Source organism: Amblyomma americanum, chromosome 11 (genome assembly GCF_052857255.1).
Source record: "Amblyomma americanum isolate KBUSLIRL-KWMA chromosome 11, ASM5285725v1, whole genome shotgun sequence".
Taxonomy (NCBI): Eukaryota; Metazoa; Arthropoda; class Arachnida; order Ixodida; family Ixodidae; genus Amblyomma; species Amblyomma americanum.
The window spans coordinates 36,259,958-36,282,293 of NC_135507.1; the positions used below are offsets into that span (position 1 = coordinate 36,259,958).

Consider the following 22,336-nt stretch of genomic DNA (forward strand, 5'->3'; position numbering starts at 1 on the left):
TTATTTGATTGTAATTTCCTTGCGGTGACACGTTACGAACAGATTTTTATCTTTTCTGGGTATGCTTGGAAGAAGATGAAGAACAGCAAGAATAAGCATATTATGAAGAAGATAGCCTTGTGTATATACACGGGTTTTTATGGACCCACTCTTAACAAGAAAAGCAGAGAAAATTCGCGGTGGTCCGTCACCAATTATGAATGAAACCAGTCGGGATGCATTTTTGCATTGCCCCCCAACGTTTTGCGCCTGTATTTGCAGATTTCTGGCTTTTTTGGTGGCTGTATAGCAGGAAAAGAAGATGAAGCTGAGCTGCTGTTGTTTGCCTCACACCGCTAACGGCCCCCAACACTACTTTTTTTCTTTTTCGTTATTTTCTTTGCACAAATTCTAGTCTAAGCCACAAAATTATCCACTTACTCCACTCCTTGTCCATGAGTGCGTTTGTATCCGCAGTGCACCGTGGCCAATCCCCCGCCGTGGGTATGTGTCATCAAGCCTGAAAACAGCATCATGATAATCAACACCAACATGGCGCCACATCTCACGCGTGGACTAGTGGTCCTCTCTCTGCACATTTGCTTCGCGTCTGGCAGCGTTCAGCAGCCCGCTTCGTCGGACGTCGTCATTAATGCCGCGTCATCACCCACTTCGCGACATGAAGCCCTCAAGGACACGTCTCCTTGCCCGCACCACGGAGGTCGCAAAGCGTTCTGCAACGGCCACCTGCTCCCCAGCGACTTCGACCACTTGGGGTGCCCGGATTGGATGCCGGAGTTGGAGTGTTTGCGCATGGTGCACCATCCCAACTGCACCTTTCCAGCGGCCACCTGTCCCAAGGTACGACGGGAACATCCTCGCTTGCAGCTGTTCCGACTTTGCACGTTCGGAACACAAAGGCGAGGGTGTGAACAAATTTTGCCAACGATGGAGGAAAAACGCTAAGGCGCCCGTGTGCTGTGCGGTGTCAGTGCACGTTAAAGATCCCCAGGTGGTCGAAATTATTCCGGAGCCCTCCACTACGACACCTCTCTCTTCCTTTCTTCTCTCAGTCCCTTCCTTATCCCTTCCCTTACGGCGCGGTTCAGGTGTCCAACGATATATGAGACAGATACTGCGCCATTTCCTTTCCCCGAAAACCAATTATTATTATTATACAGTCTATCTGCCCCCCGTCGTCAACTTCAGATGCAAGTTCATGATAAAATTCTACAAGCTGTGTATTACAAGACACACCTTTGCGGAACCCATGTTGTTCTTTCATTAATAAGTCGTTTTTTACCAAGTGATTCATTATAGCTACAATAAACCAAAAATTCGCAAGGTTTCCCGTGAAAAAAAAAAGAGAGGTCCAGTGCACTTTAGTTGCAAAGCATGCGACGAGGCACTAGAAACTAAGAAGTGTGCCACGATCGGTAACAAATGCGATACTCTCTGCGAGCTGGGAGGTACAATGATGTGTAAGTTGGAATATAAGACAAAAAAGGGGAACAGCACCAACACAGGACGACGGAGGCATTTCTAATATGGACGCAGCTACTATGGGAATCATGCTCAACGTAGAGCGTGTAAATAGGAATCAAGTTTTAGTTGCCTTTAGAAAATATAAACTGCGTGATTCGCCCATTTAAAGCGGCAAATATCCGTCCGTTGGAAATTCACTGAACCATCAATCGTCGCACCTGCTGAACTAACATTCCTAGGAGCATGTGAAGCCTCTTACAACTAAAACAATTCGCTACACTTACCAGAAAAATTATAATAATAATTGGTTTTTTGGGGAAAGGAAATGGCGCAGTATCTGTCTCATATATCGTTGGACACCTGAACCGCGCCATAAAGGAAGGGATAAAGGAGGGAGTGAAAGAAAAATTGCTAAATTGGTTTTTGGGGAAAGGAAATGGCGCAGTATCTGTCTCATATATCGTTGGACACCTGAACCGCGCCGTATGGGAAGGGATAAGGGAGGGAGTGAAAGAAGAAAGGAAGAAATAGGTGCCGTAGAGGAGGGCTCCGGAATAATTTCGACCACCTGGGGATCTTTAACGTGCACTGACATCGCACAGCACACGGGCGCCTTAGCGTTTTTCCTCCATAAAAACGCAGCCGCCGCGGTCGGGTTCGAACCCGGGAACTCCGGCTCAGTAGTAGTCGAGCGCCCTAACCACTGAGCCACCGCTGCGGGTCAGAAAAATTGGTAAAAAAAATTGGTAAAAAAATGGTTTTTGAGGAAAGGAAATGGCGCAGTAATTGTCTCACATGTCGGCGGACACCTGAACCGCGCTGTAAGGAAAGGGATAAAGGAGGGAGTGAAAGAAAAGAAGAAAGAGGTGCCGTAGTGGTGGGCTCCGCAATAATTTAGACCACCTTGGGATCTTTAACGTGCACCGACGCCGCACAGTAACACGGGCGCCTTAGCGCTTCGCCTCCATCGAAGCGCGGCCGCCGCTGTCGGGTTCGAACCCGGGTACTCCGGATGAGTGGCCGAGCGCCCTAACCACTAAGCCACCGCGGTGGGTACGTACAGCGCTCTTTCTCATGTTAGCAATACTAGGCAGTACATGAAGGTATTTTTTCTTTGGGCCGCGGAAACTGAAATTCCTTTCCACCAGCTCTCGTGACGAATGCGATTTTGCTGCAGAAGGGAACGTAATTTTGCTATCTATAGATTCTGGCGTTTTTTTTTTTAGATCCGAGCATAGCTGTCACCCAGCCTATCGTACAGTTCCTTGGTTTTTAAAACGCTAAGGCACCCGTGTGCTGCGCGATGTCAGTGGCCGAAATTATTCCGGAGCCCTCCACTACGGCACCTATTTATTCTTTCACTCCCTCCTTTATCTCTTCCTTTAAGGCGTGGTTCAGGTGTCCAACGATATATGGGACAGATACTGCGCCATTTCCTTTCCCACAAAAAACAATTATTATTATTGTTATTATTATGGCCTGCAAACTTTCACGAAAGGCTGTTTAGAAAGTCGTTCATCGCCTGAGCTAATGAAAATTCGATGGGCACAAAATATGTTAAAGGCCGACGCTCTATGCTCACAACCAAATTTACAACGCGGAAGAACGATGGACAAAGGAAGACTACGGTACCCAATCGAAAAACGCGAAACAAAACTTGTTGTCCCCACAGATTTTCTGTATTGTTTTCGACCAGGACCTTGTAGTAATTACACAGAATTTTGTATATCTACTATATATACCACAGAGCTACAGGCTACAGAAAAGTACTACAGAAAAATACTACAAAACAACAAAAACCTTGTTACGTCATAGCTACAAAAGATTTGTCGCATTTTTAACATAGTTCTGTCGTTTCTTTTTCTTTTTCGACTGGGCAGGGCTAGCTCTGGGCGCTGTTCCCGGCCGCTATCGTCTCCACTTTTGTCCGTCGAAATTTTGCGCTCTCAGTTGTGGGGTTTCAATTGGAGAGATGAATTAAGTATTCAATTAAATTCATTTTACCAGAAGTTTGGAAAGATATTGGGGCAAAAAGCTGCAAATCACAGCTTGACATGGTCCTGAAAACGTCTACAAGGCAGTGCCGACATAGCTACTAACAATAGTTAACAGAAAAACAATGGAAAAATGGAGAACAGCAGACACTGTACAATAATAGCTCAGCGTGGTTTTCCAAAGCACAATCAAACTTACTTTTCAGTATTATCAGAAATAATACACCACCAACACACCACCATGTACCACCAACCCACGCATTTCTCGCCACTCTGTTGTCTGCCTGTACGTTGGGCCAGGACCTGCTGCCGCACTGCGATGCTGACTTCCTGCGCGATGGGATCAGGCTGTCACGTGACGAGCCGTGCCTCAACGGACCGGACACGCTGGTGGCCGAAGGATTTCTCTTGCCGCAAGAGTGCAGGCGCATCATGGGGCTGAATGTGAGTGCAGTGTAGAAGGTCACCTTTCGTTTGTATCATAAGCGCTATATACACGTGTGTGTCTTTCCATCAAGCAAATGGAAAGCATTAATTAATAAGTTTATTTCTTTAAGGTATCGCAAATCTGAAATGTGATTCTGCCCCCTGTAGGCACTAAGTAAATCCAATGGCAGCCAATGTTTTAAAAATAATTCATATTTTTTAAGGGGCTCGATAAGAATCCGCAGGAAAAAAAAAATCCCAGCTTATTCGATGGTTTAATGTTTCTTCCGGGTCCTCATATAGCTCCGTATCTATTTCCGCAATGAATTTTAGCCCACTTAGCCCCTACTTATTATGCCATTTAAGCTTACTTAGCCCAATTTCCCACGTGAGACAGCGCATGGGACCCACTGGGGCTCAACTCCGTATGCTATCTGGTTGTTTGAAATTGCTGTTCGCTAGCTGCATTTTCATTTCTAATGAGCGGAGCACGCCGCGAGTACATTTCGATCAATGCGGTTTTTTAATCACGTCTATGGCTGGTGAGAACAGGCAAAGATATTGAAAAGGAAATGATCAAACGCGAATTAGCGCCAAGCTTTGCGCTTGAAGGGACATCTATCGAGTGAGCTTGCCACTACTTGGCAGATGTCCTTCGTACTGCCTGGTAGGTGGCATCACAAAGGTTGGTGCGTTAAAGTCCCTCGATAAAGAGAAAGTACCGCCACGCTTTGTACTTTGCCGCCGCCGCATCACCTCCTCTCCTCACCTCCTCGCCACCTACTCGGATTCAGATCTACGCGCGGGCACCCTCTGCGCGACGCCGCGCGCAGACGCGCGGCGCGTTCCGCTTCGCGCTAATTGGTCACTCTGGCTGTCCCTCGGGTCGCCATGGTTACACGCGCGCTTTTTGCATTCTTTGTGAAGCTTTTCGTTCTTCGCGCGCCTTTTTTCACCCACTCAAGCAAAGGAGACCTTGCGCACGTTGTTTTTCTTCGCGGCGCGCTCGCCAAATGCCACAGTGTTGCGCATATAACTGTTCAAACCGGCCTGAGGATGGCTATGCAGCTTTCATGGTACCTCAAGGAAAGCGGGATCGCTTGAAGACGAAGCAATGGCTTCATTATATCGGGAGAAAAAACTTCGTGCCGACAAGAAGCAGCGTTGTGTGCGAGGTAAGGCACCTCTCTCACTTTCCCGCTTTTCCCAAGTTTACTAGACGAGGTGTAATCCATGCAGAAATATTCTTTTAGTAAAAACAACGGGCCGATGGCGCCATCCCGCCATCGGCCCGTTGTCTTTCTTTCCGCTTTACTTTAATTTCTTTCTCAATCAAATCATTACAAGACTGATTCAGCTCAATGTAAACTACTATAAACATTACAAACAAAACATCCCCATGCGTCCACCTTGGAATCGTAGACTGCTCGCTCCTTTCGTTGTATAATAACGAGCCCCTAATTATCCTTTCAATTTTCTGCTTAACATCTTAATTAGGTGTCATTTATTCGTATGTATTTAGATCGCTTTATATATATCTTCGTTTTGAATTATTTCATTTCGTGAAATCTGTTTGTGATGACTGATTTTAAGTTAAATACATCATAAATTGTTATTTTTATTGGTTTCTTGTAATTTTTCGTTCAGCCGTGGCATCTCGCGTCTTACCCTTAGATATTTCTTAACAGCTTTTATTTCGGCGCGAATACGGAGTTCTAGCTGCGATGGGCTCTCAGTACCTTTCGGAATATTACAGGGATGGTTATGCGAATAAATAGTTGGTATTGCTGTTTAACTATATAAATTTTTAGCCGCGTCATTTGACGGAAATTGATTCATCCTTCATGAGAGACCTAATCTTCGCTTTTCATTCTAGGCACATTTCAGTGACGATCAGTTTGAACCACTGATATTGCAAAAATATGGGAAAAAGAAGCTGAAGCCAAATGCGGTTCCGAAGTTTTTCTCGCACAGACCTGCTGTAAAACCAAGGAAACCGCCCCGACTAAGAATTGACCCTCGGGAAAACAGAAGTGAGTGATAATTGCTGGTTTTTTCTTTCTTTGTCCATTTATTCGTATCAGTTTTGTCACTTAGCGATGTAGCTCATCACCTTATTTTTTTTCTGCAGCAAGTGTAAACAGTGCGGGTTTGCCTGATTCCTGCAATGTCTCCAGAGCAGAGTCTGGCTCTTCTTCGAATGAAAAACTCTGTAAGCGATGTTCTTTGCGATGGCGCATGAATTTAGTGTGTGGTCATGCGTTCTTACAACCAATGTTCATTAGCAGCAGATGGAGGGAGCTCCGAGCTATCTGAGGCGCGCCATGAACCTGATTTAACCAATGGTAAACGTCAATTTTTCATTTTTTTTGAGGGCGTGATATGAAGGAAATGATTTTTCGTGCAGTATCTTGTACCTCCGCTTTGCTGCCCGCTACATTCCATGCCTCGATACCCGCCACAAATCCCAATGAAGTGTTTTGTAAGTCGTACCCGTTTTAATTGCGTCTGAATTTCGTACATTCCTGCAATAATTTTACTTCTCAATTCTCGCTGCTACCTGATGCGGCGCGGAAATAACGTTTGGCGAAATGTATTAGCAATCCTTACTATTCATAAACCACCTCTCTCTGATCTTTCATGCAGCGCCTTCAGCCAGGACATCCTTGCCCGCTGCATGCAGTGTCGCAGCAATAGGGACTGTTCCATCTTCGAGGGATCGCTTTTGTAAGCATCTTTTTTTATTTCCTGCTGAATTTGGCTCCGATAGTCAGTTTCTACATTAGTTTCATACCTCTCTCAGCCCCATCTAAAGAGTGCCTTGAGCTACCAAATGCGCGCCATGAGCCAGATTTTACCAATGGTGAGTTAGGTTTTAATATTTTTCTTGTATCAGATGATAGTGTGATTTTTCATGCAGCACTCGGTACCCCAGCAGCAGTCTCCGCAGACTTCAGTGAGTCAGCAGTAAAGTTCACCGCTACAAGTGAATCCTGCTGTAAGCGGCTGCCTTCGTACCCATACTTCAATATAGCCCGTAGTACATGTTCAGAACATTATGTTTATTTTTTTTTGTACAGCCCCATCCGAAGTACATCAAGAGGTACCATACACGCCCCACGAGCAGAGTTCAGTGAATGGTAAATGCTGCTTTTTGCTGCCTTCGTACCCATACTTCAATATAGCCCGTAGTACATGTTCAGAACATTATGTTTTTTTTTTTACAGCCCCATCCGAAGTACATCAAGAGGTACCATGCACGCCCCACGAGCAGAGTTCAGTGAATGGTAAATGCTGCTTTTTGTTCATTATAGTGTAGCTTGTAACATAAAGCAATTTAGAATACATTGTGCTGCCATGCGACTTCTACTACTATACTAATATACGCCAAAGAAAGCAGAGCTTTCGCGCCTCATTAGAAACCCTGAATGTTGTTTCTTAGACTTTCGTGAGTGTAGGACTTAAATTTCAGTTTTTGAAATCGGCTTTCTTTTTTAGCATCCCAGCAAGCACTCCTGGAACGCATATCAGATTTGGAACGCGCCCAAAAGGATGCTAACAGAAAACTACAAATTGCTAAAAGGAGATACCTGAAGTGCGAAGCGGAGAAGGAGCAGCTACAGAAGAAAATCAAGCACCTCTTCAATGATGATCAAATGTCCTCAATGGAGCGGTTGTCCAGTAATAGTTCACGGTGGGAAGCTGACACTCTGGTGAAGTCGCTGAGACTACGGCTTGCATGCGGGACGCGAGGCTACAATCTGCTCCGAGATTATGGTTACCCACTGCCTTCTGAGCGCACACTGCAAAGACACATCGAGCATGCGAAGTTTCGACCTGGAATTCTAACTGATATTTTGGAACCTTAAAGATGAAGGTAACTGTGAATGTTTTGCTAACAGAGCTTTTTGTCGATTTTTCTACATTATAATAATTGGTTTTTGGTGGAAAGGAAATGGCGCAGTATCTGTCTCATATATCGTCGGACACCTGAACCGCGCCGTAAGGGAAGGGATAAAGGAGGGAGTGAAAGAAGAGAGGAACAAATAGGTCCGTAGTGGAGGGCTCCGGAATAATTTCGACCACCTGGGGATCTTTAACGTGCACTGACATCGCACAGCACACGGGCGCCTTAGCGTTTTTCCTCCATAAAAACGCAGCCGCCGCGGTCGGGTTCGAACCCGGGAACTCCGGTACGATCTCATTTTCCTGAATTGCTCTCTAAGTATGGGTGTAGCTATTCCCGCCTTTTTACTGTCCCATCGTTTTCTCTGTCCATATTTTTTCCATCTTAGCATTACTAGTGCGTATCAACCTTTAGCCGTTATTAATGTTGATTTGTATTCTGCAGGTCAATCTCATGAAGCCGGAGGAGCGCCATGCTGTTATTATGCTTGACGAAATGCAAATCGCGTCAGGTCTTGTGTATGATCATACGGTTCGCGAAGTCGTGGGTGCACCCACACTGCCGTTATCCGATGGATCGTTACCTGATGATTGCTTAGCTACACACGGTTTGGTATTCATGATAGGTGGTTTATCAACTAGATGGAAGCAAACAATAGGATATCATCTAACTGGGAACTCCATTCATGCTGCAAGCTTGAAACGTGAATTAGTTGATTTGATTGCCCAATGCGAGTCTATCGGACTCAGCATTCATGTCGTGGTGTCTGATATGGGCAGTTCGAATCAGGCACTTTGGAAACTTTTCGGAATTATTTCAGGAAAGCACAGCAGGGCGCGGACTAGCTGTCGTCATCCATGTGACGCGCAGAGAAAGCTTTGGTTCATGGCCGATGTACCTCACTTGTTAAAAAATCTTAGAAATCATTTGACTAAAGGGCACCTCACCTACCTTCCCGAAGAAGTTGTGCAAAAACATAACTTGCCAACTAATGTCGTGAATTTTGAGTTCATTAAAGCACTTGTAAGGCACGATGAAACGGATGATATAAAACTTGCCCCGCACCTAAATGCTTCCTGTCTTGATCCAAGCCACTACGATAAAATGAAGGTAGGCCCAGCTTTTTCCATTTTCCATAATGACACAGCTTCAGGCTTGCGCTTGCTTCAAGACAGAGGAAAAATTCCGAGAAACGCTCTTACTACTGCATGGTTTATCGAAACCGTGTTCAGGTGGTTTCGCCTGATCACGTCACGGGCAACAAAGCTAGCTTTTAGCCACGCAGTTCAAGAGGAGTATGACTCCAGTGTAGCATTTTTGGAAATGATAATCGAGCTCTTCTCTAAAATTCAAATTGGACGTGAAAAAAATGCTGTCTGGAAGCCTGTACAATCGGGAATTATACTAGCGACAATAACAGCACTAGAAGTACAAGACGTCCTTCTCACAACGTACAACTTTCATTATGTGTTCCCGAGCAGGTTAGGCCAGGATGGGGTTGAAAACTTTTTCTCTACATTACGCGCCAAAAACCCCATCCCGAGACTATATGAGTTTAAATGTAGATTAAGGAACGCAACACTAGGTAAATTTTTGAAGCCTACCAAATCAGGAAGCTACTCCGAGGAGGAAGGTTATTTACTATTACATTTACGCGACACAAGTGAAGCAAGAAGCGACACAGATGCTATTCAAGCGCCCGATGATATTCTTGACCTGAGCCCTGAAATAGAGCAGTCATTAACGTACCTAGCAGGCTACGTTGCTTCAAAACTTGTGAAGCGAGTACAGTGTGAGAATTGCTATAATTCTCTGATTGAACGAGACAGCTCTACGACGCTGATAGAGCTCAAAAACTTTTCAAAGCACCAGCAGTCTTTGACCACTCCATCGCAAGGGGTGATTGAAGTGATAAAAATAGCAGAGAACTACTTCCACACTAATAAGGAAAAGCTAATCCGTAATTCTGTACATGAGTCGGAGGTGCAAAAAGCCATTACCCAAAGCGTAACTTCGCAGACATGCTTTCCTTCTTGCCATAACTTACTTGAAGACATTGTTAAAATATTCGGCAAACTGCGCATGGAAATTTTAGTGAAAAGTGAAGCGGCTAAAAGATCTTCTATTGAGAGTTCCAAATGTGCCAGTAAAAGCATTGGCATGCGCGTTGCTGTTTCAAGCATTAAATGATGTGTAGACGCTTCATTGCTTGCGAAGCAAAGGACCTTTATGTGATACTTTTAAAACAAATATCTTTCATAAGCAGCAAGCCACTGCCTGGGATAAATTTTAAAATTTTACAGCCACTGTGTAGTTAATATCTAACGTGAGGATTTCGCTTTTCATGTCGAAATAAATTTTGTTCACAACAGAAAAGACCTTTTTTTATTTCAATCCACTTTCAATTTACTGTAACATAAAACTGAAGGGGCTCAATGGTAAAGTGCACCAAGAAAAAAAAAACTTCAGAACGTCCACAAAGGGTGAAGGAGAGACAATAAACGTTAAAGAAAACTGCGTTCCGTGCGTTGAGCTTCCTTTTACTGGAGAGTTCCGGCTCCAAATAATGTGCTGGCCCTTGCACCACGTAGCATCGGCCTCATTACATGTCTGGAAATCGTAAGCAGTTCATGCTTGGTACCGTGTTGGTCATTTTTCAGCCGCACTAAAACCGATTCATTCATAGCGTGATATTGCTTTTGTACAATTGTGCTTGCTTTTTGTGTTGTGTTTTGAACTGTCAGTTTTGTAAGTTTTTTTAAGTCCATCCCTTCTGCGCCGCACATCTCACTGCATGCACCTGCGTTCACATCAGGAAACTAAACACATTGTGATGACCCCCATAATGCGCAGGTCCACACGGGACGGAGAGGCAAAGAGACACCGTATGGCTCAGTTTAAACAAACAGGTATATTCAATAATTACACATGATTAAGGTTATACATCAGAGGCTGGGGCGTCCGAGCTTACGTGCCGACGACTTCATGGGGGCGATGGAGTGGCTCCGGAGTTGGGCTCGAGCGGTTGCTGGCAGAAGCTGCACGCCGTCGGGCTTCGGCGCTGAAGGCCCTCTTGGCAAACGATGTCGTCCTGAGCGTGGATGCAGTAGAATTTCAATAGTCGTCCGTTTCTTCGAGGATGGTTCACAAACCCTTCCTCTAGTGTCGTTCGGCTTGGAAGATGAACAGGAGGCGAGCTTGTAGATGATGACAGCAGAGCATAATTTTACAACAGAACAAACTTTGCACGAATTTACTCATCGACCGGGCAGGTTAGTGCCTAAGTAGCATCACATTACATGCTAAGCATGGAGCCCCAGCTCAGACTGGACTGCATCCGTTTACATGTGCTTTTAAGCACTTGATTAACAAAGGACTAAGGGCGGTCATTTAAGTGGCCCGCCCAAAGCATCAATTCTCCAATCCAAAATAACATGCGAGATGGGGACCACCCCTTGGGTTGGGCTTAGCCTCGAACCCAGAGTCTGTTAACAATACAAACTAAATAAACAACAAAAACGCCACCACTCTCTCTCAAGTGAGAGTATACACAGGCTCTCTCTTCGGAGCTAATTCACTAGCGCCTGTCTTTCCACATTCTTGGCGAGTACTGCCTGTCCGCCATGACAGGTGTCCGTCGCGGCCCTTCTGGGAAGCTGTGGGTGCCTTCCCGGCGATAGCCCACGACAAAGGGGGGGGGGGGGGGGGGGGGAGGGAAAGAATGTCGTCTTCGCGGTAGCGCATAGGGTCGGCTGTGGTACGGCGCGCTCTGGCCCGCTGACAGCTCCCTTGTCCTGGAATGTGCCCGGAAATTGGGGAGGATAAAGCCTGTTTCACCGCGGCGGCGGCGGCGGGTCCGGTTGTTCTGGTCGTCACTCAAAGAGCATGGCTGGGTAATTGATGATGCCGCTGTCACGGGTCTCCGTCTACGCCGCGCCGTCGAACGTGGATCCTCGTAGCACACACGGAATGTCACAACATCGTCTTGCACAGCACTTACAACTAATTTATTGTACGCCGTCATAAACACTAGCAAACCGTTAGATGTCTTGCACTGATAAGCTTAATACGCATTAACTTATGCCTGGAGCACTACTTAGTTGATTACACGCCGCAAAACATCACATCTCCTTTCAGAGACGGTTTTCGTAAATGACACCCGCAGAAGAATGTTTTCTTCTGGGAAATATTTAGAAATTAAGTGCCTTAAAAAAAGAAAAAAAATCCACAGAATTTTTTCTCAGCATTCTAATCGCTTGGGTAACCGTTTATGAGAATTACTCTCACTACCGAAGCTGTAAACGGTGCTTAAAAAGCACGCCAGCGTTCAAAGGCGCGGCTGGCCGGCGGGCGCTTGGGTGAAAAAGAGTGCGGTGTGCAGCGCGGGCGGCTGGCGGGCGAGGAGAAACGAGGAGGAATGCGCCGCGAAGGAGGAGAGTGTCGCTACTTTCAAAACATCAAGGGGCTTTATGGTGCGTTGCCGCGATAACGTTCCCTTTGCTGCTACCTTTATGCCGTGTTAAAGGGGACGCAGTCATGATACATGGATTGGTGCCATCCTACAGCATAATTACGAAAATATTTATGCAGTTAGAACGTTGAAGGGGAGTTCACTCAACGTGGCTCAAGTTTTAGTGTCAGCTTTACGTTTAAGTTCTATTTGGAAGAAAGAAGGTGAATAGCACGTACTAGTGTGTTCCTGGTTCGATTGCGAGCCCTAATGTGACCAGTGATCACCATAACGTGACATTAAGTGGCCAGTGGTTCATATGCACTGTGGCCACTGGATCATGACCTTGTATGCGATTACGTCATTTGACGCGAATAATGACAATAGAACCCCGTGGGTGGGGGTGTAGCTTTAACAGCTGTCACCGCAAAAGTCAGGCTACTGCTTGAAAGTTCTCGAGCGTAACTCAAACTTCTTTTGTGATTGGCTCTAGATATCTTGTAAGCTGTCCTCTAGGCTATCCTATATACGGCTATCTTAGGCTATCTTACAAACTTCAGCAGTTCTTTTATTCATTCATGTAAATGACTAAAGAATTTGTTGTGTAATCTAACGTCCACTCACAATAGCCAAACGGGCGAGTTGGTGGTACATATTGGTGGCAAACAGCGCAACGACGCGGACAGAGTGGAAGAAAAAATACAGGACAGCGCTTGTCCTGTATTTTTTCTGCCACTCTGTCCGCGTCGTTGCGCTGTTTTCCACCAAACTAACATCCACAGCTACCTATACAGGGACCCCCCACCCAGTTTTTAATTGCTTGCCCTTGGGTCAGATTTCTGACAATTGAAACACCTCATTTCTAGCAATCTTTTAATGCAAAGCACAGTGGAGCTGAGCTACTTGGCTTCGTAGCCAGTTTTAAAGCATTTCGTATATGAGCAACCTAAACCAGCCATGTCCCAACAGAAGTCGACTGTGTGACCCGTGTACACGATGATGATTACCGGAATTTAAACAAACTATGCACAAACTTTTTTAACCAATTTATCACTCCTCGTGCGCACAACTATAAAGCTGCCCATTTCAATTCGTTTTATATTGCCGTGAATCTTTGCACCGTTTGATCGTTCGCTTTCAGAACCGCCGGCACACGGCTTTATCATTTTGTTTTGTAATGCCAGATGCAACCAGACTTATCTCCATTGATCGTGGCCACGTGCAAATGCTTCCACATTTTTCTGTTGGTTCTTTATTTCGAAGGTTCCTTGCCAGCTTTAAACTGAGCGCGGCCAAGAACTGCACGCATTCAGTTCGATGACCGCCCAGCGCGCTTGTGACTATTGCCGCCGCCGAATCGTTCAGATTTTAGTGGGCGGGAGTCAGCCGCTTAAACTGTTTCTTTTGGAAGCCTTTTCGTTGTCTTCCTGACTACTGGTGGTTCGTCATCACAACGTGACAGTTACATCAACCTTTGGACATTAAAAAATAATATAAAATTTATTATGCAAATGAGCATTAAATAAATAAATAACAAAATAAACTCGAAGTCTTGACCCCCACCCCCTTCCCCCGCGCGCACACACACAAAAGAGGTTCCGGAGTCCCTGTACCTATACCTATTTTGTAGGTCAACGCCATATGTGTTTTTTTTTACTGCTCCTTAGAAATGTATGGGGTTGCGGCAAAAGAGGCAATCCTTCAATTTGTGCCCAGTACGTTGATTGCAAATACACTGCAGTGATCCCAAGCGTCGAATTTATAGCAGTGCAACTGAGCAAGATTGGCATAGCGTGTGGAGCAGTGGGCTGAGTACTTTCGACAGAAACTGCACGTCCGGAAAATTCTTCATGAAACAGGAAAAAAAGAACGTTATCCTTTTAATCTTTTCCCCCGCGATAAACTCGCAGGAGTTATCGGCTCGAGGCGAAGACCACAGGGAAACGACTCCTTCGGGATCACCTGACGTCAACGCCTGGAGCGCTGACGCCAAATGGCTTAGAGCGGTAAGCTTAGTAAATACTGGCAGTCATAGACTGTAGTGAAAGTAGTTGGCCAGAAATTCAGTGCCCAATCAATCTGACTTGTTTCTCAGGAGCCTTCCGTTTTCACCCTAATTCCTCATGCTGTGGTATGTACTAGAACATGATCACGTGACAAACTAAATACAGGTTGAGCGAATTGACCACCAGCCGAAGCTGCTTGTCCGGGTCTGAGCTGGTCAGCACGGCTTCAGACTCAGTAATAGCTCTTTGTTTTTAACTCATGAGAAGCCCGATGGCGCCAAATTAAATTCATCTACGGTAATGAAATTCGCATATGGAGGAAGTTACGTCACTCGACCGGAAGCAGCGTCACTTCCCCCTGCCAGTCAGGATGCTCTTCGAAACAGCTTTTTAGCAGCTGCTCCTTTCCTTGTATCAAAGAAAAAATAAAGTATTATTATTAGTAGTAGTATTACCTCCGGTAAAGGCATCAACAGATGCTAATGCTATAGCATTGCGAACACATAATGGAATTAGGATCCCTGTAATTTTTTTCTTTCCACGCGTCGCATCTCGTGTAATGCTGTAGCCGGATACAACTCAAGAACGAAGCGGCTTTTCCCCGTCAAAGAACCTCCGCCTTCCAGCCAATGGCGTCGGGCGATTCTCACGAGACTGCTAGTGCGACAATGCAGGAAGTGGCCGATGTAAGAAGACAGCACCCCCCCCCCTCCCCTGCATTTTCACGCCGTTCCTGTCATGCTAGCAGTATCATGAGAATCGCCCGACGCCATTGGCTGGAAGGAGGGGGTCCTTTGACGGTGAAATAGCCGCCGCGGTGGCTAAGTGGTTATGGCGCTCGGCTCCTGGCCCGAAAGACGCGGGTTCGATCCCGGCCGCGCGGTCGAATTTCTATGGAGGCGAAATTCTAGAGGCCCGTGTGCTGTGCGATGTCAGTGCACGTTAAAGAACCCCAGGCGGTAGAAATTTCCGGAGCCCTTCACTACGGCGTCTCTCATAGCCTGAGTCGCTTTGGGACGTTAAACCCCCCATAAACCACAAACCTTTGACGGGGAAAAGGCGCTTAGTTCTTGAGTTGTATCCGACAGTAGCGTGCTTTCCTGTGTCTGACGTCCTAATGCAGTTTCTTTTAACATAATCACTCTCGTCCGTTTAGGCTCTGCCGCGTTCGGTCGTCGCTCGAGAGGGTGCGGAACTCATCGTGGCATCGTCGAGTAAAATTCGGCGCTACACGGAAGCCTACTTCAAGCTCCGTTCGCAACTCCACTTCGATCAAGTTCGACTCGAGTGCCACGCTGCCCCTGATGGTGAGCTCTATATATAAAGAAGCCAACTGCGCTGCCCTTCATGTGTACCGCTAAAGTTAACACGCTAAACAGGGTTTTCACCTAAGATTTCCTGCAATTAAAAAAAATAGCCTTTTTGAGTTAGAAGAGCGCTCTTTGCGGCATAGCATTGTCAGCGGTGTAGCACATCGGAATACAACTAAAATGAGCTGAATAGAAGGCTGGTAACTAATCCTGAATAGTTAACTTTATGACTATTATTGTTAGGCTCCTTATAATTATTCAAAGGCATGTAGCCCGCCGTAAGTAATATCCATATCATTTTCTAGAATTTCGAAAAAGCGGTTACCCTCAGTGATAACTGTGGCGCAACAAATTGTGGCTACACCGCGGCAAAATATATGCACTTTCGAAAAGCTTCCAGAGGCGAAATAGCCAAAATTTGTTGGGCCTGAGCGCCGAGGGTGACCGCTTTTCGAAATTCTAAAAACTGAAATGGTTATTATCTACGATGGGCTACACGCCTCTCAATAATAAAGGAGCCTAACAGTGATAGTTAGAAAGTTAACTATTCAATATTAGTTAACCTGCCTGCTAGTTAGCACGTCTTAGCTGTATTCTGATGTACTACACCGCTGACAATGTTCTAACTCAAAAAGCCTATTTTTAAAAATTGCAGAAAGTCTTAAGTGAAACACCTTTTACACGTAGCTACAAGATTCCTCTCCGTGCGTGCGTTGGTATAATGACGATGAGATTGTGACTCTGCTTGAAAACGTAGCTATGGCAGTTTTAAGCTTTACTCCTAATCTGACACAACTTAAGCAGTGCTGCTTCGCAGACTAGAAAAATGCGAGCTTGCAAATTTAGCTAATTTTTGCATGCATGTGGAGTCGTGAGAAAAAATGGCGGAGAACAAAGTGTGAGCATTCTATTTAGGCATAATAATAACGTGTGACAAGCACACCTTTTTCTGTTTTATAACTAGTTTCCCTGTTGGCGAATGATATCCAAAAGTAATTCCCAAATTTAGCGGAGAAATAACCGGAAAATTCGAAATTTTGGGCAAAAAGTTGGCACTGCTCACGACTGTACATACGCGTATATACCTTTCACGCAGGATCATACAGCACAGAAAGCTACGCGCGCGATCTGGTGCGGGCCGGTATTTGCCAGCCTCAGCCGAACGGGTCGTGTGTGCGTCTGGAATCGAATACTAAATGGCGACACTACAGGTGAGCCGGCATCTGTTTTGTTGGGCATGTCGTCTTCTTATTTGTTTGGTGATGAATTTCCTGCACCATGTATACAGACTTGGTCAAAAATCTTAAGACCACAGCGTTCAGCTGCAGCGAGATGGATGTTCCTAGGATGCTCCTTGTAGCGGATCATTTCAAAACACAAGTCAAGCAGGAAGCTTCTCTACCGCAAAAAAAAAAAAAAACCTTCTGCTAGCATTTCAAGGTTATTCGGTTTCAATAGTGGCGCAATGGCTCTCTTATGCGACTCAAGCGAAAGGCACTTGCCTACAAACTTCCTGATCTCATCCGCCCACCTAACCGTCTGCCGCCCCCTGCTACGCTTGCTTTCTCTTGGAGTCCACTCCGTTACCCTTAAGGACCAGTGGTTATCTTGATTTCGCATTACATGCCCCTCCCAAGTCCATTTCTTCCTCTTCATTTCGACTAGGATGTCATTAACACGCGTTTGTTCTCTCACCCACTCTGCCCGCTTCCGGCCTTTTTCTTTCCATGGCTCGCTGCGTTGTCCTTAACTTAAGCTGAACCCTTTTCGTTAGCCTCCACGTTTCTGCCCCGTAGGTGAGTACCGGTAAGATAGAGCTGTTGTACACTTCTCTCTTGAGGGATATTGGTAAACTGCTATTCATGATCTGAGAGAACCTGTCATACGCGCTCCACCTCATTCTTATCCTTCTAGTTATTTCCCTCTCATGATCCGGATCAGCTGTCACTACCTGCCCTGAGTAGAGGTATTCCTTTACCACATCCAGCACCTCGCTTCTAATTATGAACTGCTGTTCCCTTGCTAGACTGTTGAATATTACTTTGGTTTCTTGCATGTTAATTTCTAGACCCACCGCACTGCTCTGTCTGTCTAGCTCATTGATCACGATTTGCAGTTCATCTCTTGAGTGGCTCAGCAAGGCAATGTCATCAGCGAATCGCAGATTATTTGGGTACTCTCCATTAACTCTTATCCCCAACTGTTCCCAATTCAGGCCTCGGAATACCTCCTGTAAACAGGCTGTGAACAGCATTGGCGAGATTGTGTCTATACTTTATAAATTCTGGTTCTCCTTCACTGAAACACCTTGTATACAGCATGCATGGCGTAGGTCACGAGTTCGCCAAGGTATAAACCCATCTCACTATGTCCTTCGCAGTGCCGTTCTGTTCCTGAATGACGACTTTCAAGGCGGCCACTTCGTCCTCACAGGACGAAGCACTTTGGTAAGCGTAGATAATAATAATAATAATAATAATAATAATAATAATAATAATAATAATAATAATAATAATAATAATAATAATAATAATAATAATAATAATAATAATAATAATAATAATAATAATAATAATAATTGGTTTTGGGGAAAGGAAATGGCGCAGTATCTGTCTCATATATCGTTGGACACCTGAACAGCGCCGTGAGGGAAGGGATATAGGAGAGAGTGAAAGAAGAAAGGAAGAAGGAGGTGCCGTAGTGGAGGGCTCCGGAATAATTTCGACCACCTGGGGATCTTTAACGGGCACTGGCATCGCACAGCACACGGGCGCCTTAGCGTTTTTCTTAAGCGTAGAATAATAATAATAATAATAATTGGTTTTGGGGGGAAAGGAAATGGCGCAGTATCTGTCTCATATATCGTTCGACGCCTGAACAGCGCCGTAAGGGAAGTGACAAGGGAGGGAGTGAAAGAAGAAGGGAAGAAGGAGGTGCCGTAGTGGAGGGCTCCGGAATAATTTCGACCACCTGGGGATCTTTAACGTGCACTGACATCGCACAGCACACGGGCGCCTTAGCGTTTTTCTTAAGCGTAGAATAATAATAATAATAATTGGTTTTGGGGGGAAAGGAAATGGCGCAGTATCTGTCTCATATATCGTTGGACACCTGAACCGCGCCGTAAGGGAAGGGATAAAGGAGGGAGTGAAAGAAGAAAGGAAGAGAGAGGTGCCGTAGTGTAGGGCTCCGGAATAATTTCGACCCCCTGGGGATCTTTAACGTGCACTGACATTGCACAGCACACGGGCGCCTTAGCGTTTTTCCTCCATAAAAACGTAGCCGCCGCGGTCGGGTTTGAACCCGGGAACTCCGGATCAGTAGTCGAGCGCCGTAACCACTGAGCCACCGCGGCGGGGCCTTAAGCGTAGAGCAGAACGAGAATTCAGTGTGCACATTGGCAACTTCAAAACGAGCATGAAAAAATAGGTTTCAGCATTTCCAAACGCGCCGATTAACAATATGTGGCCTTACTAGACAAGTCAAGAACTAAAACCCTTTTCTTAACATTAACAACGCTACAGGTCCGTACTGTACTAAAGTTCTCACTAAAAAGTTAATTGCAGCTCTAACGCGCTACCCAGTCACGTGGTATGGTTAGCACCGGATAGAGCAATCACATAGGCTACTGGATTACATGACTGCGCCGAAAATAAACTTTTCCGCACACTCGCGCCCCGTAAACGTTTGATCGCGATAATACGTTCTGTATATTCAAAATTATAGACACCAATTCTCCAGCAATAGTAGTCTGTTTTGGAGATCGGCTTAAACATTTAAACCGAAGGATGACAAGCCAGGAAAAGTGCAGCTCTTGTTAAAAAGTAAGAAACTGTAGGGTTTGTATTTAACCTGTGTCGCGGCACTGTTGATTAACAGTGGAAATCTATGCCTCTCAGGAATGGGGACGAGTTATTTCATCTTAAGATTCGCGCGGCAACGATGAGACACAGGGCGCAATTCCTTAAGGTGAATGCAAAACAACTAGCCCAATACAGCGTGCAAGTTATTTCTCTCACTTTAGGTAGATCTCAAACGTCACTTCATTGCTCAAAATTAATCCTAGAGAGCTGCGTGTAGGGGTGAAGGCTTGAGTTTAAATCGACAAAAACCGATAGCAGGTAAGCCCAATTCCTTTTAACGCGATAGCGTTAAAGGCCCCGTTTTGCAGAAAATCCGGTGTCGGTGTTGTGAGCGAAAAATGACTCGCATGGCTTTAGCGGGTGGTCCCCAGAGCACAACGTAGGAAGCAGGTGGGCCACCTAGGTCACGTGACCTTGTGACGTCATCACAACCTGCCAACCGGACAGTGAGCAAACTGCCAAATGTGGCAAGTGGCCGTTAAATTAATCTGTCGTTCGGGAAGAACAACCTGTGTCGCACAGGGCCCACCGCTGGCAGCACCTGCCATCGCAGGGCAGTAGCGCATCGCTTAACCACTGCACCACTGCGCCAGGAGGGGTATGAGGACTCTCAGGGATCTATGAACGCAAAGTTCATAGGTCCTTCTGTCTGGGAATGAAGACAACGGGATCGTTGGATTAAGCAGTGCAGTTGTACGTTTTGAAGTAGCTGCTCCGCTAATTTAGACAAATGGCGGCTTCAGATCGAGAATCTGCACTAATAGCTCCGTCTACTATTGTTTCCTCCTGCTCACAGACTGTCATTATGAGAGCCTTTGCTTGGGTGAGGAGTTTTCGCACGCATGTAAGGGCACTAACAACATTTGTCACTGTAACAAGCCACCTTCCACTCGAAATCATGCACAAAATGTCAGGAAATAAAAATGTCATGCTCTGACTAACGCGACAGATCAGCGGAACTATACTACAGCTCAATAGCCAAACGGGCGAGTTGGTGGTACATATTGGTGGCAAACAGCGCAACGACGCGGACAGAGTGGAAGAAAATACAGGACAGCGCTGACTCACAACTGAAATTTATTTAAGGAAAGCAGTACATTTTATAGAAAAAGTGGCCAACTTATCAGCTAGTACCTAGACAAAACCCAAGTTTCTACGTGGCATCGAGGTATGCAACCTCACTGTCATATAATGAAATAGATGGCTTACTGACACATAACCTTGTTTTTTTCTTCATGTGATATGCTTCCATAATCTCACGTGTTAATCGGGACGGGTGTTTGTAGAGGATATCACAGTCTATGTACTAGCTGATAAGTTGGCCACTTTTTCTATAAAATGTACTGCTTTCCTTAAATAAATTTCAGTTATGAGTCAGCGCTGTCCTGTATTTTCTTCCACTCTGTCCGCGTCGTTGCACTGTTTGCCACCAATATACTACAGCTGCCTTCATAATGCCAATTACGTGAATCGGAGGATTTCGGTCTCGGTCGCTCTTCTTTATTTCCATTACGAAACTTTGTTCTTTATGAAGCATTTGCTACTTTCGCAGTTCATTATGGGCCTCAATTAGTGACGAGTTGTGTCACGAGCACCAAATACACATAGATTCATCGCAGCTGGATAAAAAGATACTCCGACGTGAAGGCGACTATAGAAGGGCCCGGCTCTGTTTGTCTAAGCGAAGTAAATGTATAGGGTGTTGCTCCCCTGTTACTTTAGCTTGTTTTTTTTTCTTTGTTCATTTTTTTTGTTTTTCGAGCAACCTAGTTTCGAGAAATAAATTTGTATTTACGTTTACGTCTTGCGCCCGATAACTAAACTTCACGCTGTTACTTTTTTCTATGGTGAGAGTATTTTATATCGCAACCACTTCCATAAACACGACCATTTCTGCATTATTTGCTTCTGCATAAACTATTTTTGCTAACAAACAAGCCAAGGTAAACTATAGGTGACTTTAAAGCGCACAAAGGTGCTACATACGCACCCAGAAAGCCCGGTAATTCTTCCAGGGGACACAACATTCTCTAAAGAAAAAAAAATTAACACTGCATTTTGAAATAAACGCAGAACAAAGTTCACCCAAGTTTCAGAAACTACGAACCGAAAAAGTCCAAACTCTAGCTGTTTGCTTTTGACAAATCTGTGCGTAAAGTTTAGCTCAGGCGTTAAAACACATAGGCGATGCTCGAGAGATCTTCCCGTGTAACGTACGTGTTCACGCGAAAACTTCTCATTTTTTCTCACAGGGCACTGTAAATCCGAAGTGCGGGCGGTCCGTGATCGTCACGAGCAACCAACCATACGGCTACCTGCCTCTTCATAGGGGGCGCCAATGTCGCCTCGTGCTAGGCCTCACCCACGCCCCGGACCACGGGGACGAGGATATGGACGAGCTCTTGAAAGCTGCCGACGAGAAACGAATGCATGGCCCGACGACGAAGCGCGATTCGACGAAACGCGATCCGACGAAGCGCCGCGAAAAGATGGCGCCTGGTCGCAGTACGGCCTTCTTCGTGCATCGGCTCCAGACGGCCCGCCCCATTTCGATACGGAGTCGCATTATGTTGGTCGTCGCGGCCATGACTCCCATCTTGGCAAGCTACACGGCCTTCTTCTCCTACCACTTTTACAATTACATGCACCCCGATCGGAAGCTGAACTTTCTGAAGCTTTTCTTTTGATTCGCGCAGACCTGAAATTTCTCCTCCCGTATGCGTCAGAAATAAATAAACAAAACGCCGATGTTGGGTGTTCTGGGCATCTGGTAGGCGTCCGATAAAATTGAAATTATTAGAGCGAAGCTGCAAAGGCGATGAAGAAACTTTGAAGACTGCCGGCATCAAGATCTGGCATTCTTGATGCCGCAGGCAAATAATTGTAATTATTAATTGGTTTTGTGGGAAAGGAAAT

At 45.5% G+C, this 22,336-nt stretch overlaps 1 protein-coding gene and 2 long non-coding RNA genes across 5 annotated transcripts in view; 2 read left to right on the forward strand and 1 right to left on the reverse strand.

The window, feature by feature from the left end:
- Positions 1-22,336, reverse strand: part of LOC144110772 (uncharacterized) — a 189,539-nt gene that overhangs the window by 12,145 nt on the left and 155,058 nt on the right. The window lies entirely within an intron of this gene.
- On the forward strand, positions 437-22,129 carry LOC144110792 (prolyl 3-hydroxylase 3-like). Its single transcript, XM_077643888.1, has 7 exons — positions 437-840; positions 3,759-3,902; positions 14,152-14,247; positions 15,404-15,554; positions 16,654-16,768; positions 17,938-18,004; positions 21,673-22,129. The coding sequence occupies exons 1-7, from the start codon at positions 514-516 to the stop codon at positions 22,105-22,107; spliced, it is 1,335 nt and encodes a 444-aa protein (XP_077500014.1). The 5' UTR covers positions 437-513; the 3' UTR covers positions 22,108-22,129.
- On the forward strand, positions 4,611-10,308 carry LOC144110177 (uncharacterized). 3 transcript variants are annotated; one of them, XR_013309744.1, is made up of 9 exons: positions 4,611-5,059; positions 5,761-5,917; positions 5,990-6,096; positions 6,170-6,229; positions 6,292-6,747; positions 6,805-6,882; positions 6,965-7,171; positions 7,383-7,761; positions 8,236-10,308. It is a non-coding gene; the product is annotated as an uncharacterized LOC144110177 (long non-coding RNA). The 3 variants fall into 3 exon arrangements; XR_013309745.1 differs by having other exon boundaries at positions 4,612-5,059; positions 6,016-6,096; positions 6,173-6,229; XR_013309743.1 differs by having other exon boundaries at positions 4,613-5,059; positions 6,016-6,096.